Source organism: Otolemur garnettii, unplaced genomic scaffold (assembly GCF_000181295.1).
Source record: "Otolemur garnettii isolate 467f Iridium unplaced genomic scaffold, OtoGar3 scaffold00012, whole genome shotgun sequence".
NCBI classification, from domain to species: Eukaryota; Metazoa; Chordata; class Mammalia; order Primates; family Galagidae; genus Otolemur; species Otolemur garnettii.
The window spans coordinates 26,838,718-26,858,019 of NW_003852407.1; the positions used below are offsets into that span (position 1 = coordinate 26,838,718).

Genomic DNA, 19,302 nt, shown 5'->3' on the forward strand with positions numbered 1-19,302 from the left:
GTTTGATCATATGGCATGAAGCAGATATGTTTAATTGCATATACCTTTGGAAGGGAATCCTAGACATTTTTATAAAAAATGATGCACAACAATGTTTATGGAACCCAGTGAGAATCACAGATTGTGGAAAGTCTTAGGTTTTTCTGACAAGAATTTGAACCACTCTTTATGCCATCTAATATGACTTTAATGTGATTTTTCATTTTAAGAAAGTACAGACAGAAAATGCTCTTTTTCTGTCATCATATCACATTTGTATTGCCCCTAAATTCACCTAGAAATTCTCTGAGAAAGAACAGAGCTCCTCCCCCCTTCAATATAGAATATAATTTCACTTACACTTCTGTGCACAGAGCAAGGTTTTTTATTTTTAATTTGTAAGGGTGGTGTGTTAAATATTTGGAATATGTCTCTGCCTAGTTATCTGTGAAGGTTGCTCTGATTTGGGGGGGAGGTGGAGATGAGTAAAGTTCTCATAACTCTTCCTAGCATGACATTGAATACTAAGAATGATGAGAATTTAAAAACATGTGAGTCCTGGGTGGCACCTTAGGTAAGGTGCCGGCCACATACCCTGAGGCCGGCGGGTTCAAGCCCGGCCCTGGCCAGCTAAAACAACTGCAACAACAACAACAAAAAAGGAGCCAGGCATTGTGGTGGGTGCCTGTAGTCCCAGCTACTTGGGAGGCTGAGGCAAGAGAATCACTTAAGCCCAAGAGTTGAAGATTGCTATGAGCTGTGATGCCATGGCACTCTACCCAGGGCAACAGCTTGAGACTCTGTCATAAAATAAAAATAAAATAAAATAGTCCTGAGATGCCAAAGAATCTGCCTGAACACTACCTTTTAAATTATGCCATTTTGTGTACAACCTGGAAGAACCTACAGAATTTTCCCCACAGTAGGAAACAAGCCACCCTCTAAATATTACATTCTAATGCCTGAAATCCTGACCGCTGCTGATGGGCAGTTTTCTGATGTCTCTATTCTCTGAGTGGGGTAATGCAATCTGAGACTTCCCACATGTAATTTCCAAGGAGCCAATCCTGCAAAATTAATTTTAAACAAATATTTTTTGAATCTTACATGGAGAGAAATTCATGTAAGCTTTGTAGCCTGATAATGTGGGATGTAATCTCAGCTCTGCCACTTCCGTGATTTGTACCTTACAGGTATATTGAAAAATAAATAATTTATGTAATATGTCTAGAATATGACTGGTTTAGCATAGCACTCAATAAAAAATAGTTCTTTTCTTCAGTGGCTTAATCACAACCGAGCATGAGAAGACATGGGCTCTAATGCTATTTTAGTTAAGTTGGGACTCATCAGGACAAGGCAGATGTATGTCAACAGATACTTACATTCTTAAATAAGATTGTAATACATATTAGTCTCTTTGGAACAGAAAAATTCTAAGACATAAACTTGATATTTATTTATATTCTACAGTCAGGATTTTTCAGTCCCATGGTAATATATTTACCATGGTGATCCAGTGTGCAAATATAGTGTAGGTGCATCTTCTTTTTTTTTTTTTAGATTCATAAAGCAATGTGCATGTTCTTAAAATTAAAACCAGTTTTACAAAAGAATATGTATCATCATTACAAATATTTTCTGTTACGTTAAATTAATGATGGTTCTCATTAAATTGATTTCACAACTCATTACTGAACCAAACTCACAATTTGAAAAATACCGTTCTGTAGTATTATAGAATCGATTCCACGTCTTTAGGTGGCTATTTGGTCAAAAGAGTTTGTAGGAAAACTTCAGATGTGTTTTAGTCTTTTTGCTCCCTATGAAAATATAGTTTTGTGTATTTCTTTTCCCGCGTGTATTTCTTTTCTGCCTCCTGCCCTCTTCTGTTTCACTGGGGTTCAGCTGTACTGGTGGGGCCAGGAACTTGGTTGTGCAGGTGATGGATGGACTAGTTTATGTCTAAAGCAAGCATTCTGTCTAAATTGAGACAGATTTGTCTCTTAAAGGAGGGGAAATAATGTTATGTTGGATCATACCTGTCATACTTTGAAAGATACTGTACTTTCTAGAATGTGGTTGTATTTTTAGGTACAAGACTACTCGTTCAAGTAAACACCCTGAATCATAAAATAAAGCAAATAAAAACAGCAATCTGGGTTAAAAGGGCTGCATGGGATGTTTTGAAACTCAATCTGTAGCACTTACTGACTGAGAGCATAGAGAGCTACAGGAGAAGTATTATTTTTGGAAACCTCTCTCTGTGAGGTTTATAAGAGACTGTGTTCTAGAGCATTTTTATTAATGTGGATTGAAAGGAAATCACCTGACATTTGGAAGTGTTCTTTTTTTGGGCACCTCTGTTGAAAGACGTCCTCTTTCAAGTCTTTAAGGCAGCAGAAACAGTCGGTCAAAAGGGGTAAGTACCGAGTAACACCAAAGATTAAAAATAAGGCATCTCAAGAGAGAAATACAAATGGCATCACAAGAGAACATTTAAGAATTTTTTTTTGTAGCAGCTTCTCCGATATCTGCCAGTGTCCTCCCCCCAAAAGCAAATAATTCAAACTTAGAAAATAGTGGTATCCTTAGGTTTTAATACACTTAACTCACAGTGAAGGCATTTAAAAAAAAATCCCCCATCGCATGTTCCCAATTCTATTGAAGTAATCCAAATGTTTTACTTCAGGTCCTTTTCATGGGGTGGGGTCAGTCTCAGGTATAGAAGCCACATGAGTATATCTGTCAATGTCATCTCTTCCCGTAGCTTCACCTACCTGGTTTCTTAATTTGATAATAAGTCTTAAAAGTAACAGGGGATATTTGATTTTGAACCACAGCCATTACTGGTGTGTCTGCTATTTTCAGCAGTGTGCCAGGTGCGAGTGTCCTGCAGGCCCCCACACTGAACTGAGTTTCCATCCCGCCGTTTTCTAAAACAATTAATACCCCTAATTTATAATATGATATAGTTTTATAATGCTATAGTTTTATGGTATAGGGCCATCATTCAAAATACACGGCTCTTACAAACTCAGAATAGATGCTTATCTGCCGGGTATGATCTTGGTCTAATTTTGTTGTAAATGGGGAGGAAGGTCAGTTTTGTGAGGCATTTGTCAACCTGGACCCCAGTGCCTGCCCCTGTCCCCCCACTTCCATGTGCTTCACTTTTTTCTAAAAAGTATATAGAGACTTCGATTTCCTAAACTAACGACATCCTTCTTTTCTTCTCCCAATCTGTTTTGAACAAGATTACATTACCAAAATGGATCATACATCATGAAATGAATACTTTATGTAACTGGAATTCAATCCTAAATCTCTTTGTGACTAAAGCTTTTACCAAACAAACTTCAGTCCTCAGAAGTAATCCTGAGCGGCGTGGTCATTGGCAGCCTGGGCTCCTGACTTTCTCACTCCCTTGCCCTTTTGTTGCAGCACCCGGGGGAGTAAGGGAACATTTCCTTAGCCCTGTTGTCCTACGTGTCCCTGTGTCCTCCCCCCCTTCTCTCCTGCCCCTTTGTTCCCAAGGCTTTCTCAGCAGGGTTCACCCACAGGTACCAACCGAGGAAGTAGCACTGGGACCCAGGCACTGTCACGCAGGGTCATGTAGGCACCATCCCTGTGTGTTCAGATATCTTGGGGTCACAGAATCTTAGTGCTGGATTATGGGAAGAGGTGACAGAGGTCTAGTAGGTGATGATTATTGATTTTTTTAAAGCAAAGGTGTTGTGGTGCTCTTTTAAAGGTATGGTGGAATCTAAATACCAAAAGATTGGATGGTCGCTATCATTCCATTGAAGAAGAAATACATGAGCAAGTTGTTTTATTTATTTTGTTTGTTTGTTTTTGAGACAGAGTCTGACTATGTTGCCCTCAGTAGAGCGCTGTGGTGTCATAGCAACCTCCAACTCTTAGGCTTAAGCAATTCTCTTGCCTCAGCCTCCCAAGTAGCTGGTGACTGGGACTACAGGCTCCTGCCACAGTGCTCAGCTATTTTTTGGTTGCAGTTGTTTAGCTGGCCCAGGCTGGGTTCAAACCCGCCACCCACCAAGTATGTGGCTGGCATTGTACCCACTGTGCTACGAGCGCTGAGCAGTGAGTTGTTTTTTAATAGTTGAAATTTTCTCCTTTATGCTTGTATTTTCTCCTGTAATTTGTATTTCCATCTCATATTTTCTATAGACAAATATTCTGACTTTAATGTTTTTATCTTTTATTGAAAGTGTTTTGTTGATTACCTTACTAGACTTCACTGTCACAAGAATATGCCTTGCAGTTAAAATTTAAAAATATATATTCCATGACCTTAAGGCTTTAGTACTAAAAGTTTCTTTGCATCAAGTTACTTATAAATATTAATATGTGAGGGATTAAAATTGTACATACAGGATGTCCGTATAGTTTGTGTGCAGTTATTAAAATAGTCAAAGTTGTCAATTGTTGTTGACTATTTTAATAATTGCATACAAAGTATTGCATGCAATTGTCCATAATTGCATGTATAGACACCCTTTATTATAAAATTTATGAAAATATTAACATAAAAGGTAAAAAGTTATTAGTGAAAAGAATTTTTTAATTGAGTTTAAATATCTGAGGATGAATATCAATAAGATAGGATTTTCAGTAACAATTATGTTTTTATTTTTAAGTAGACACGGGGAGTGAGCAGCTTTGCTCATGTTAATAGACAGATGGGAATAGGAGCTTTGGGGAGTTTTAAAAAACATCTAGAAGTGTCATTCATTTCTTTGACCTCTTCCCGACTATCTGCCAAAAATCAGATTATATTATCAAAAATAGTATAGTCTAAAAGCTGACAAAAGCATTAGGACTTCCTCCATTGTACTCACTGGCTTCTGTCCTCTGGGAAATGTTCCAGGTAAGCTTTACCTGAGCTCTCGTCTCCAGTCACACAACTGATGTTTTTTCACTTCATGTGCCTTGCAATATTGAGAAGAGCTTGAGAAACTGCAGTATTTTTCACTGAGGTACACCTTTGCCAATATGATGATTTTTGGCAAAATGCTTAATCTCATTATGACCCTTAAAACATTTTCCTAAGACCCTCAGATTTAGCTCATCCCCCTCACTTTGTACAGTGTCTGTGGCAGGACTGTCGGGCCATGCTGGGCGTCCAGACACATCCCCGGGTCAGAGTGCCTGTCAGAGGGGTGTGATGTTATTTTGGGATTCAGAAAAACATGTTGGTGCTGTGTATGTCCCTGTGACAACTGTGCTATTTTTGAATTCCAAGTTGAAGATAGATACCAAGCTAAATAAGCTTTGGAGTATTGCCAAATCTGCTATGCTATAGAACCTGACTAGTGGGATGGGACCGGGAGGGAGGGTAGTTAACCAAAAGCGGGCAGCTCTTCCACAGTGATGCAAACTCAGAGTGTCTCAGCATGGGGAGAGATGGCCTGAGGTTTCCGTTTCAAGTGTGTGTCTTTCCCTTAACTGAACTGTGGACAGTCAGGGAGCCCTAATGTAGGTTAATGGCGCCTGAGTGCAAGAGGCTTGCTGATACCATGCTGGGTTTCTGAACCTCCCTTTGTTTGGTTCTCTGGAGGTTTTTATACTCCCAGGTAGGACTGTTAATGATTCAGCGTGGTGGGAGGTATGTCCACCTTTTTTTAAGTAGCAGAGGGTGATTGTGATGGGAAGTGCTCAGAGAGGCACAGCATGGCGCTGGGGAGCAGGCACAGTGTGGGAAGAAGGGCTTCAGGAAGAAGAGAGCACGTGGGAGTAGATTCCCCGAAGGCTGTGGTTGCGGCGGGAAGACTGGCCTGTGCTCCTTCCACGTCCATGCAGCGGCTGCCCAGCCCTTGCTTAAGTGGCCCAGCAAGAGGGCTTGTATCACCTTCCAACTCGGAATCCACTCAGGGCCTGGGACAGGGGACTGGGGAATATCTATGTCTGTTACTATTTTCCTCTGAACTTTTCTTGTCTTCTCCATTTTCCACTGGTTTGCCCTAAGATGCCCACGTTGTGGTTCACTTAACTCACAAATACACCCCTTGCTGCCTCCTTCCTGGCGGCGTGGCTCCCAGGCCGGCCTCTGTGAGCTGCAGGACGGTGGTGTAACAGGCAGCAGAGTGTACGGGGGGCAGCGGGCTGTTTTCAAACTACCCATCCAGAGTAGCCCTGGGAGTCTCTCCTGAGACACCTCAGAGTGACCCTCTGTGTGCTGCCAGGGGTGTTGGGATGGCAGGAGTCCCTCATGTCTAGATGCGGGACATCACATGGAGGGAGCGGGACGCAGTAACTCAGAATGGGAAGAGAGACTTGACTTTCCCAGGCTCTTGAACGAGAAGGAGAGATTTGTACTGCATTGGCAGCCAAGGGAGATCGAGGTGTCATGGAGGAAGGGTCTGGTGCCAGCGTCATCTTGTAGAAGGCTCAGCTCCACTCAAGGAGCAGGCAAGACCAGCACCAGGCTCAGTGACGAGCCCAGACATCCACAGGGGCTGTTACATGCCTGCGTGGGCACCTGCCCTCAGCTGCTTCCTGGGCAGCAGAGTAGACAGACTCAGCCCCCACATCAGGTGGGCGTCCTGTCAGCAACCCAGGTCTTCAGCTTTGCACGCTTTGATGTTGTAATGGTAGACTTTACATTTATAAGATAGTTTCCATTTCGGTTGAGATCACTGTGGCCTTGCTCGCAGGCTGTTTACAGCATGCTCAAGTGAAGCAGCAGCCGTCTCCCTCTCCTCAGGTTGTCAGCTGATGAGCAGTTGCAATTAGGAGTTTCTTCAGTTTCATCATTGGTTGCTATTAATTTGCATGAATAAATTTAGACTTTGCTTTTAGCTGGGTCACAAGGCAGAATTGTTAGCATAAATATTTAATTTTTCTTGCTGACTGCAGCCCTCAGTGGTAAAAGTGCTCTAGCCAGTATTTCTTCTGAAGCTTGATCTTCCTCACATGCTCTGTTGTTTTTCCTATTACTGAAATACATACACGTACCTGGTGGGCTGCAGTGGCTCATGTCTGCAGTCCCAGCACTTGAGAGGCTAAGATGAGAGGACTGCTTGAGATCAAAAGTTGAGACCAGGCTGGACAATAGCAAGACCCTGTCTCTGTAAAAAATAAAAGAAAAGAAATATGCATGCATAGTAATTGTCTACAAAATAAAGAAAATGCAACACCAGACTTGATAGGATTGGAAGTAAAATTAGTGCATCTATGAGTTTCAAAGAACTCTAAGAGGAAAAGAAATAAAGTATGCTTTGTGTCACTGAGTTTTTTTATGACCTACCTAGGGAAATTTAACAATTGAAATAATTATAAGATTATTTAAAATAATTACAGATGATGGCGGCATTAAAATTATAAGTCAGTTGCTACATTTTAAGATAGCATGTTATGCTCTTCTACGAGGTCAAGGTTGTCTCATGGCCTTCTGGAGTTAACAAGCATAGGTTCTCTCCGTTCTTTTCCTTGCACTGTCCGTTACTTGGCCCTGCCCATTTCCTTGAAGTCTTAATTGTAAGTTCTGAAAGAAAGGTGTTAAATTATTCTAGATAATAAAATTTTATTCAAAGAAATCTTAGAATTTTAGGAGCTTTTCAAATGATTAAGAAGTAAATCTACTTATTGCATTCATGATAAACCCACGTCCTTCATGCCTAGGTCTCCAGGGGTTTTTTTTCTGGGGGGAAGGGGGTGTGTGTGTGGTTTTTGGCTGGGGCTGGGTTTGAACCCACCACCTCCAGCATATGGGGCTGGTGCCCTATGCCTTTGAGCCACAGGTGCCGCCCTGTTTTTTAATTAAGTCATTTGTACATAGATCATAAATACATTTATGCCATTATGGGATTCAATGTGTTGATTATTTGTACAAATTGGAGTGCTTACATCGTACTAGTCAACATAGCCTTTACCTCATTTACGCAATTATAGCATTGAGACATTTGTGTTCTATACCTAGTAGATCCAACTTGTACTTGCAATATGCTCCATAGTTGTGGTCCCCCTACCAACCCTCCCTCTACTGGTCCACCCCCCTCCCTTCCTCTTTTCATCCTGGGCTATAGTTGTGTTTCGTTTTTCATATGTAAATGTGAGTGATTGTAAATTGGTTTCACAGTAGTACTGAGTACATTGGATTTTTTTTTTCCATTCCTGAGATACTTTACTAAGAAGAATATTTTCCAGCTCCATCCAATAAAGATATTTGCACCAGATTGTTCATTGCAGCTCAGTTCATAATTGCCAAGTCATGGAAGAAGCCCAAGTGCCCATCGACCCATGAATGGATTAATAAATTGTGGTATATGTATACCATGGAATACTATGCAGCATTAAAAAAATGAAGACTTTACCTCTTTTAGGTCTCTAGGGTTTGGGCCTCACTTTTTCTCTGGCGCTTGCCTGCCTCACCGGCTATGTTGCAAGTTTTCCCCTGGAGTTATATTTGGAGAAATGGCAACACAGCATTGTTTAGAGCTGACAGATTAAGTCCCTACATAGGCCAGTATTTCTGAGAAAACAAAGCAAAACCCCTTTGATGCAAGCACTCCTGTTAATACTAAAATGTCATCCCCAGTACATCTGGCAGTTCCTCAGTGAGTGGCTTAGAGTCCTTATAGTGTTTTCAGGGAAAAAAATAATCTAGAACCAAACTTACAGGTAAAGATCTTCATTTCGGTAATGATTAAACCTTTTTTTAAAATTATTAAATCATAGCTATGTACATTAATGCAATTATGGGATACAATGTGCTGATTTTATATACAATTTGAAATACTTTCATCAAACTGGTTACAAGGGTACATGTTAAATCTACTAAGTGTAGAACATAAATGTCTTAAGGCTATAATTAAACCTTTTAAATTCCTTTAAACCTTCCTAGAAATTTGAGACCCAGGTATGTGACCCAAGTACCAAGTAGGTGTCTGGGCTTTTGTGTTACTGTGCGCAACAGAGTGAGATGTATAACGTAGGAAGAGAATTGAGCCAGCAGCGTCACAGTCTATGTGGCATGTAAGTCAAGAGACCACTGTCACCAGTTGCCACTGCGGGGAACTTCTGAAGTCCTGATGTTTGGCCTACCCTGGTGAGGCTTCAGAGGGGCAGTGCCCTTCCACTCACACCCTTGCCTTTTCAGCTCAGTCCCTTCTGCTGTCCTGTTGTCCAAGAGGCTTTTCCACAGCCCAGCTGCCTGTGGGACAGGGCAGAGTAGCCCAGCCTTCGTGGCATCCTGGCTTCCATGCTGCCCTGGCGGACTCAGACGTCTTGTATGCATTATTCATAATAATGATACTAGTAAGCATTTGTTGCTCCCTTAATATATGCCTGACACCATTTTATGTGTTTTATACTAATTATATGATCCGCTCTTTGTAAGTCCTGAAGGCATGAAATGAAATTATCCCCCCTTTGCAGGGGAGGTTAGAGACTTACTCACTGCCACACAAGCAGTAAACTGTGGTACAACCAGGATTTGAATGCAGGGGAGTTGATCTCAGAGTCCATTTTTTCCCTTGATTTTCCATTAGGGTAAAATGTACACACCATAAAATATACCACTTAGACCATTTTTAAGAATGCAGTTCTGTGCATTAAGTTTACTCACATTGTTGTGCTGGCATCGCTGCTGTCCATCCACAGAACTGAAACTCAGTCCCCATTAAACTCCACACTGCCCTGGCCACAGCCCCTGGCGCCCCTGTTACACTTCCCGTTCCGAGCTCATTCTTTTAACCACCACATCTTCCTGTCTCAGGAACGCAGGCGTGGACTAATCTGATTGTATTTTGTTGCCCTTCTTTTTCTGTGGTCACTTCCATGCTGATCCCTCCCTTGTCCATTTTAAGGTTAGCTTAAATGTGAATGTGGATTACAAGGTGGACTAGCTTCAGTGGCCGAGGTTGTTAGCTCCCCTCTCCTTTCCTTTTGCCAGTCTGAAATCATTAAGTTTTAAAATAACACCTCTTCTTTTAACTCTTGATTAGAAGAACTTAGATGTTCATTTTGGGAAGTTTGGAAAATACAAAAAAGCATAAAGAAGGTAATTAAAATTCCGTGCACTACTAAGTCTTAGAGATACCCAGAATTAACATTTGGGTGCTGTGATCTTCTAGTATTTGTCTCTATGTTTCTATAAAAATATATTCAACAAAATTAGAACTTTTTGATCATATTGCTTTATAACCTGTTTTTTAAGGTATGTAAGTGAATGTATGTATTTAGAATGAGGGAAAAAACAACAAATTTTGAAGTGTAAATAATTGACAGAAACCACAAACTTTCTAAACCCAAAATAATAACACCTGTTTCTTAATTGGCTGTCTAACATTCTTCTGTGATGTTTCTTTTCCTATGTTTTTTGGCTGTACATTCTTTTATCACTTGTGGCAATGTTAGGATATTTTCTATAATAGGACTAGAAAGATCATTTGATCTTAAGTATGACTAACATTTTTACAATTTATTTTACTTTTAAGAGACTTTACTTTTAGAGCAATTTCAGGTTGACAACAAAATTGAGAGGAAGGTGGAGAAAGTTCCCAGACACTCCCTGCCCCCGCACAAACACAGCCAGGGGATAGTGGCCCGTTTGTTAGAATCGATGAACCTACAGTGACAGTCCCCTCAGTCACCCAGAGTTCACATTTTACGTTAGGGTTGCGCATTCGTGCATTGTAGTATCATACAGGGCGTTCACTGGGTAAAAGTCCTCTGGGCTCGGTCCGTCCATCGCTGCTTCTCCACCTTATAACCCCCGGCACCCACGGATCTTTCTCCTGTCTGTAGTTTTGCCTGTTCCAGAGTCATCTCACTGGACTCGGGCAGCAGTATGTGGCCTTATCACATTGACGACTTTCAGTTGGTACTTTGCATTCAAGTTTCTTCTGTGTCTTTTCCCAGCTCAATAGCTCTTTTTAGCACTGAATAATGTTTCCAAAGTTACCGACTTTTTTACTCAGCATTTTGCCATGTTTAACTGTTGTACATCATTAAACAAGACTTTTGTCTGTAAAGAGCTTGTAGTTCAATAAGAAGACAGGGAAAGTGTAGTGCGGTATGAGGAATATGAAAAGGAACCAACTCAAGGAGCATGTAGGGCAGGGCACACCCGCATTGTACCCCTCCTTGAGGTGATAAGGAAGCAGACAGGGTATAAGATACTGTCCCTTGCTTAAGGAATTCTATCAAAGTTGGCATAATAAGCTGATTAGTGCCCATGACATAAGAATAGGTAGTATAGGGTGGTGCCTGTGGCTCAAAGGAGTAGGGTGCTGGCACCATATACTGGAGGTGGTGGATTCAAACATGGCCTGGGCCAAAAACTGCAAAAAAAAAAAGAGTAGGTAGTATAATCTGGTAGTTTATTTAATATGGTCAGAATGCTAAGTTGTGAGCAATAGATCCCGGTGTTCCAGGAGAGGGAAGGGGTGGCAAATCTGTGCTTGCTGCAGTCCTGGGGGAGGAAGTCCTTGAACTGAGCCTTCAAATCTGGGTAGGGTGGAAAGAGGGAAGGGAGAGAGCAAGGCCTGGTGGCTTCTGTCCGGTGCCTGACACAGTACCTGGCACAGAGCAGGTGCTCAGTTACGTAAGTGTTGATGACAGAGTGGCCATGACTGAATGAACAGATTGGAAGCGAGACACCTCTTTTAACATCAGAGATGTTGACTGTCATGCACATCAGTGTTGGGAGAGTAAACCGCAAGGCCCTTTGGGAAAACGTTCAGCTTGTTAGTATCTGTAAAATGTGAGATGCCTTTGACCCAGAAATTCCACCTAGAGAAATCTACTGAAAAGCCATGTTTTCCTATATTTTTAGAGATGTATGATTACATAGTTTGTGATATATCCTTATATGGACTTTGTTTTAAATTTGTCAAACACATATAGCATTTATGAAATATTAACGCGCCCAGAGTGAGCAGCTCAGTAAGGCTGTGGACATTCAAGGGGAAAGTCAGGTCTGTCTTGGGTTGGATTGCCACCTGACCACGTGACTTAGCCAGAGGCTTCTTAATGACCTGAATGGTAGGTTGAAGTTTAGGAAGATCACCGGAATATTCCAGTGAATACCAAGATAAGTGTGTTACTTAATGAATTTTTTTAAAGGCCTCATAATGATGATATTTGCTGGTAGTACATGATAAACAGAGTTGAAAGATTGTGTAATTCAGGCCAGAAACCCCACCAGATTATTAAATTATCTTTGAGAGTCTATTCTGATGGCATCTTTCTGGCAGACAAACTTTAAAGTCTTTTCTGTAAAATACACACTAGCCTTCTCCACAGTCCCTTCTATCTTGGTCTGAGAAAGCTCAGTGTTGTCGGCCAAAAGCAGTCTCAAATTTCTTTTGGAAAACTACTCACAAAAATGCTACATGTGGTTGATCTTTAGCCTACTATTAAAAGATACACTTTGACATACTGAAATTTTATCAAATTTACTTGAGCAGTTATTCATGACTTGGGCAGCCCCAGACCTCAGGTAGTTCAGTCGTTCCACCCCGAGGGCAGTGGGGAAAGCTTTTCTAGGGCATTCAAGCTTCTGGAGGGTATACTTTGAGGGAGCCAGACAAAGAATATATTCGATTGTTAAGGTGGAAGGTCCCTGGGTAGAGGTAAGTTTGGTGGTTTCTGATTGGTGGACCTTAAGTTTACATTGAAGTGGGTCTCAGTTTGCTCATGTAGGAATCCAAGACACCAGCTCTAATCTTAGCCTAATGACACCCCAATTAATTACTTTAATACCACTATGAAGAGTTTTGCTTTTTGTGTTCCCATCACGTTTATGTCCCATTTCCTAATTTTCATGTAAGACTGACTTATTAATAGGTATCCACTCATGCTCAGCACTCGGTAATGAGTATGAGCGGATGCCTGTTAATAAGTTTGGGTGGTCTTGGTATTTCCTTCAAGGCCTGGGACAGTACACTCCATATTATTTATCAGATGCTCTGGAAAGATGTGTGAAATTGAATATTAATGAAATTTCATGGATTACTATTTTCTGCTATTTCCTTTCTAGAAATGTGACAGCTGGTAAGTTTCCTGTGTTACTGGACATAACAGTTTGTTTTCTGGTTAAATAGGAGCTATCCAAGATCACCATGCCAGTTATATTTAATGAGCCCTTGAGCTTCCTCCAGCGACTGACTGAATACATGGAACATACGTACCTCATCCACAAGGCCAGTTCTCTTTCTGATCCTGTGGAAAGGATGCAGGTGTGTGTCAAGCAAGCCCTAGAACAGGGCAAAGTCCTAGAGACCTCTCTACCAACCCGCCCCAGACACACACACAAAGTTAGTGTTAAGTCCAGTCTGAGGTTGGAAAATACCAATGTTAAAAGCTATCAGCGTATTTGGAGTGAGAATTGCAAGAGAAGCAGACAGTGGTGGTCCATAACCAAATCCGGATATTGGTGAGCCTTTTCCAAGGCTGCGTTTTGGAAGGTAGCATTGTGTTGGGGAGAAAAGTCAACCTTTGTTCTCAGATATTTCCAAGAAGGTGTGAACACACACAAACATTTACATATATATTTTTATATTTTATGTCTGCATTTTTATATTTGTACATATTTACATGTATAAATATATACACATTGCTGTATTTAAAAGATAGCAAGGAATTGAACTTCTTCATTTTCTTTCAGATAGAGGATGTTATGAGATGTACATGAATAGACTAGATACAGGCATAATATTGTAGACACGATGTTCTCCTTCAGCCAAAGCATTAGCATTCTAAACTAAAACCTTCCTGTTCTTTCATTTATATAAATCTGCTTTTTCCAACCTCATTGGACTTAACACCAATTAACTTGAGTTTTATATCTCTTTTTCTCAACTTGAAGTGTACTTTTTAAGAAAATTTAATGAATTAAAAGTAACTTTGGTTTTGCAAAAATATTTTTAAGTCCTTGAGAAAATTTATAACAGTCTTAGGGTGGTATAAAAACCATGCTTGGGGTGTGGCCCAGCGGGTGGGGCACTGGCCCCACATACCAAGGTTGGTGGGTTCGAACCTGGCCCCAGCTGAACTGCAACAAAAAAATAGCCAGGCATTGTGGCGGGTGCCAGTAGTCCCAGCTGCTTGGGAGACTGAGGCAAGAGAATCGTCTAAGCCCAGGAGTTGGAGGTTGGTGTGAACTATGATGCCACGGCACTCTACTGAGGGTGATAAAGTGAGACTCTTGTCTCAAAAAAAAAAAATTTTATCAAAAACCACACTTGGGAGTAACTCTAGGAAGTGCCTGAAGGTAATTTTCATTCTGAATATCCAAGTCTCCATGTCATGTTGCTGGAATCATCTTAAATACCTAAAGTAATTAAACTCTTTGAAATAACTGTAAATTACTGTGTTCAGCAAGGTTTGAAATCCTGACAGGACGAGTGGCGAGCCCGGCCGTCTAACCTTCTGCCCTCTGTCCACAGTGCATAGCCGCGTTTGCTGTATCTGCGGTCGCCTCTCAGTGGGAACGCACCGGAAAGCCTTTCAACCCACTTCTGGGAGAGACCTACGAATTAGTTCGGTGAGGTCTTTCCCTCCATTCCGGATGGATAGTTGAATGTGCATGATTTGTATATTACAGCTTTTCAAATGAAGAGGAAAAATATATATATTATCACCAACAGCCATATATGACTAGAGCAAGTTCTTGATTTTGATACTTGTTTTTGTGATTTACTAGAGACTGGCAAACATGTTGAAACATACATAATGTGTCATTATAAAAAGTAACTGCAAGGATTTCAGTGTTCCAGTCACACAGGATTGATTACCCTCTTTCCTCCTTATGTATATCATAATAAATGGTTGGAGTTTGTCTTATGACTGTATAAAGTCTGTTAGTATAAATGCATGCTGTTGCCACACAGCCAGCGAATGCGGCTGCAAGTGTAGTTCTGTTTGCTTTTGCCAGCCTGTTTAAACAATTAGGGGAATTTATTTGGCTTTAGTTTTTCTATATTTTCCTCCTCTTCTCTACACAAGTTTTGATCTCACTCATTCCCTAGATGTTTGAAAATGAACACACTGAATTTCTGTCTTATAAAAGGAACAAGAAGTTTTAAATTTCATGGTGCCTGTGGCTCAAAGGAGGTGGCGGGTTCAAACCCCACCCCAGCCAAAAATTGCAAAAAAAAAGTAATAATAATTAAAGAATACATTTTCATGGTTAATATTACTGTTTCTTATATATTACCCAAATTCATGTGCGTGTTCTCTATTTTAATGTGTTCAAAGTAGCTAGCATTACAGTAACATTGGATTTAATAGTTTGGGTTGTGTTTGCATAATTTCTTGTATGTTAAGTTGTTCTTTCATAAGGATGATGATAAAGAATTATTTATTTTGTTGAACATGTTTCTTTAATGCTTTTACATTGCTTTTTGACTGAAATGACAGTAATGTACACATAATGATAGAGTTGATTACAATGTTGCTTTTTTTTTTTTTTTTCTTTTTAAACCTTAAGGGAAGACCTTGGATTCAGACTCATCTCAGAACAGGTCAGCCATCATCCACCAATCAGTGCATTTCATGCAGAAGGCTTAAACAACGATTTCATCTTTCATGGCTCAATATATCCCAAACTGAAGTTCTGGGGGAAGAGTGTAGAAGCAGAACCCAAAGGAACCATCACCTTGGAACTTCTTGAGTAAGTTCTAATCAAGCCATTGGACCCTTTTGGTGTTGACCTACTTTTAGGTATATACACTTGCACACAGACCTGAGCTTTTTATTCAAAGCTAGAAAAAAAGCAAGAAACAGCTTTTATACAGTGTAAATTACCTACTTCAATGTAAAAGAATTTAAAGAACATGGTGATAGGCATTGCTAATCAATCAGGGGATGTGTAAATAGTTGAAGGTGTTTGGATCTATTTTAAGATAGGGGAGTTAATTACTCCATGACAGTTCTCATGAAATAGGCTTTCTGTATATCATGGCGCCAGTGTTTGCTCAAAGCTTTCAAAAGGAAATCACCTTAAGAAATACTGACATGGGCTCAGCGCCTGTGGCTCAAGCAGCTAAGGCGCCAGCCACATACACCTAAGATGGCGGGTTCGAATCCCCAGCCCGGGCCCGCCAAACAACAATGACGGCTGCAACCAAAAAATGGCCAGGCGTTGTGGCGGGCGCCTGTGGTCCCAGCTACTTGGGAGGCGGAGGCAGGAGACTCGCTTGAGCCCAGGAGTTGGAGGTTGCTGTGAGCGTGATGCCATGGCACTCTGCCCAGGGGGACAGCTTGAGGCTCCGTCTCAAAAAAAAAAAAAAAAGAAATACTGACATGGCAATCCTGTGGCACATGTTAGATGTTAGGTACATTAGGAGTTGTCTTCTTTTGCAAAATTAGTTTAACATTCACAGGCAGTCCCAGTTCCAGGCCAGACAGAATAAGCATATTCTATACACTGACTATGAGAAACCCTGGGCAGAGACAGAAAGCGACAATCGGAGGACTCTGAAAAGTGAACACTAGCCAGCCGACTGGAGAGAAATCAAACCCCAAGGGCCAGTGTGACTTTGAGTTCACTGGTTATATATTATTCTCCTGTATGTCCTGCCTTAGAGACAGAGCAGCAATCACAGACTGGGCATTGGAGGCAGGCAGAAAACGTTCTAAGAGACTAAAATGTAAAACTAGAAAGCTTTTGGAAGAAAACAGAGGAGAAAGTCTTGTAGCTTTGAATTAGGCAAAGATCTCTTGCATGTACAATACCAAAATTATAATCCATAAAAGACAAAATTAGATTTTATCAAAATCAAAAACTTTGGATGTGAGAGATACTGTTCAGAGAAGACTAGCTATAGACTAATAAAAATTATTTTCAAATCATATATATCACACATGGCTTATGTTCAGAATATGTGACGAACTCTCAGAACTCAACAATAAGAAACAACTCAGTAAGAAATTAGCCCAAAGATGTGAACAGATAGTTCACTGGAAGAGTAGATGAATGGCAGATAAGCACGTGAAAATAGGCCCAACAGCGTGAATTACTAAAGAAATGCAAAATTAAAACCACAGTGAGATACTAGTGTACAGTTTTAGAATATCTAACATCTAAATAATTTTTAAAACTGGTAGTACCAAGTGTTGACAAGGACACAGAACAACTAGAAGTCTCATACAGATTGAATATTCTTTTCCAAAATGCTTTGGATTGTAAGTGTTTCAGATTTTCACATCTTTTCAGATTTGGGAATATTTGCATTCTGCCTACTGCTGAGCATCCCAAATCTCTACATTCGAAATCAGAAAACTCCAGTGAGCACTCATGTGAATGTCAGGTTGACACTCCAGGTGTTACAGGTTTTGGAGTATTTTGGGTTTGGAATGCTCAACCCATATATTGTTGGTGTTGGAATGTAAAATGATAGAGCCACTCAGGAGAACAGTTTGGCACTTTCTGTTTACCACATGACTCAACAGTCTTCCTCCCAGGTACTTACCCTAGAGAAGCAAAAACTTACGTCCATACAAAAGCACCTATATATTATAAGGGTTTAGCGTAGATTATTCATAATCACCAAAAATTGACTACCAAATGCCCTTTATGCAGTGGTTCTCAACCTCTGGGTTGCCACCCCTTTGGGGGTCGAACGACCCTTTCACAGGGTCACTTAAGACCATCCTGCATATCAGATATTTACATTATGATTCATAACAGTAGCAAAATTACAGTTATGAAGTAGCAACAAAAATAATTTTATGCTCGGCACCTATAGCTCAACTGGCTAAGGCGCCAGCCACGTACACCTAAGGTGGCAGGTTCGAATCCAGCCCGGACCCGCCAAACAACAATGACGGCTGCAACCAAAAAATAGCTGGGTGTTGTGGCGGGCACCTGTGGTCCCAGCTACTTGGGAGGCTGAGGCAGGAGACTCGCTTGAGCCCAGGAGTTGGAGGTTGCTGTGAGCTGTAATGCCACGGCACTCTACCCAGGGGGACAGCTTGAGGCTCTGTCTCAAAACAAAAAAAAGAAAAAGAAAAAAAATAATTTTTTGGTCGGGGGTCACCACAACATGAGGAACTATATTAAAGGGTCGCATCATTAAGGAAGGTTGAGAACCACTGCTTTAGTGGGTGAAGATTAAACCATCATGGTATGTCCACACAGTGGATTACTGTGAAAGAATGAATTACTGATACATAGAACCATGTGAGTGAATTTCACATGCATTGTACAAATTGAAGACACTAACCTCAGAGGGGAACATAGCTTATCGTTCCGTGTATCTCATATTTGGAGCAGGTAAAACTATCCCAGTGAAGAAGAGATCAATTGTTTAGGATTGGGGATGAATTAGAGATTCACGAATCAGGAATGGAGGGTTTGGCCACAGAAGGAAAGTATAAGCAAATTCTTTGGGGATGATTAAGTTTAGCATTCTGATTGTGTTGGTGGTAGTTTTACAGATTTATACATGCATCAAAATCCGTAGAACTGTACACCAAGAAAAATGAATTTTATATAAGTTAAAACAATTCAAAAGGATAAATGAACAAAGATGCAAAACCAATTTTTCAGAAGCAAGGTATTAAAAATGGGACTTTATATATAGGAGTATTTTTCTTTGGTTGTGGAGGGCACTTTGTCTGGAAAGTGTGAAATAGATTTTCATTTTTATTTTCTGTCTCTATAATTTGTCATATGTTTCACCAAGCTTTTGAATGCTTACAGATTGAGTACCTAGTTTATTTAGAGTTTGGTGGAAGCATAGAATTCTTTCCTCAATGTTTTGTTTGCTTTTAAGAAATGACAAGAATAGGCACATGATACCTATTTTGCCCTGAGTTAACATCAGTAGAGTTTTTCAAGTCTTAGTTATCTTCAAACAGCCTGATTTGTTATCCCCCGTTATGGCATTTGAAGCAGATGCCGTTTTAAAACAAAATAACATTCATCACTTATTTTTCTGGGTTTCGGTTTTCTTTTAGACACAATGAGGCATATACATGGACAAACCCCACCTGCTGTGTGCATAACATCATTGTGGGTAAACTCTGGATCGAGCAGTACGGCAACGTGGAGATCATCAACCACAAGTAAGACACTCGAGAGAATCTGTCTGTCCTTTGGTTTTCATCAAGCAGTTCTGGTGGCCTGATTTTTTTTTTTCAAAGAAAAGCTATAGTAGAGCCTGATACAAATTCCAGAATCAGGCATTGTAACTCATGAGTCAACAGAAACCAGTCCATTTAATGAATGGGGTTTATTCAAGCCTCTGATTAAGGAAGGCTGTGTGAACTCTAAGCTTCCTCAGCCCCTGTGAATCTTAATTTCTCAACTCAGCTAATTTTGCTTCTATTGTTTAGTTTTTTTTTTTTTTT

At 40.5% G+C, this 19,302-nt stretch overlaps 1 protein-coding gene across 5 annotated transcripts in view; it reads left to right on the top strand.

The window, feature by feature from the left end:
- Positions 1-19,302, top strand: part of OSBPL1A (oxysterol binding protein like 1A) — a 143,214-nt gene that overhangs the window by 109,150 nt on the left and 14,762 nt on the right. For all 5 annotated transcript variants that reach the window (XM_023510208.1, XM_023510209.1, XM_012802073.2 and 2 more), the window contains 4 exons: positions 13,050-13,184; positions 14,394-14,491; positions 15,437-15,619; positions 18,910-19,017. In XM_023510208.1, coding sequence (XP_023365976.1) covers positions 13,050-13,184; positions 14,394-14,491; positions 15,437-15,619; positions 18,910-19,017 — 524 coding nt within the window. The remainder of the gene's footprint in view (positions 1-13,049; positions 13,185-14,393; positions 14,492-15,436; positions 15,620-18,909; positions 19,018-19,302) is intronic.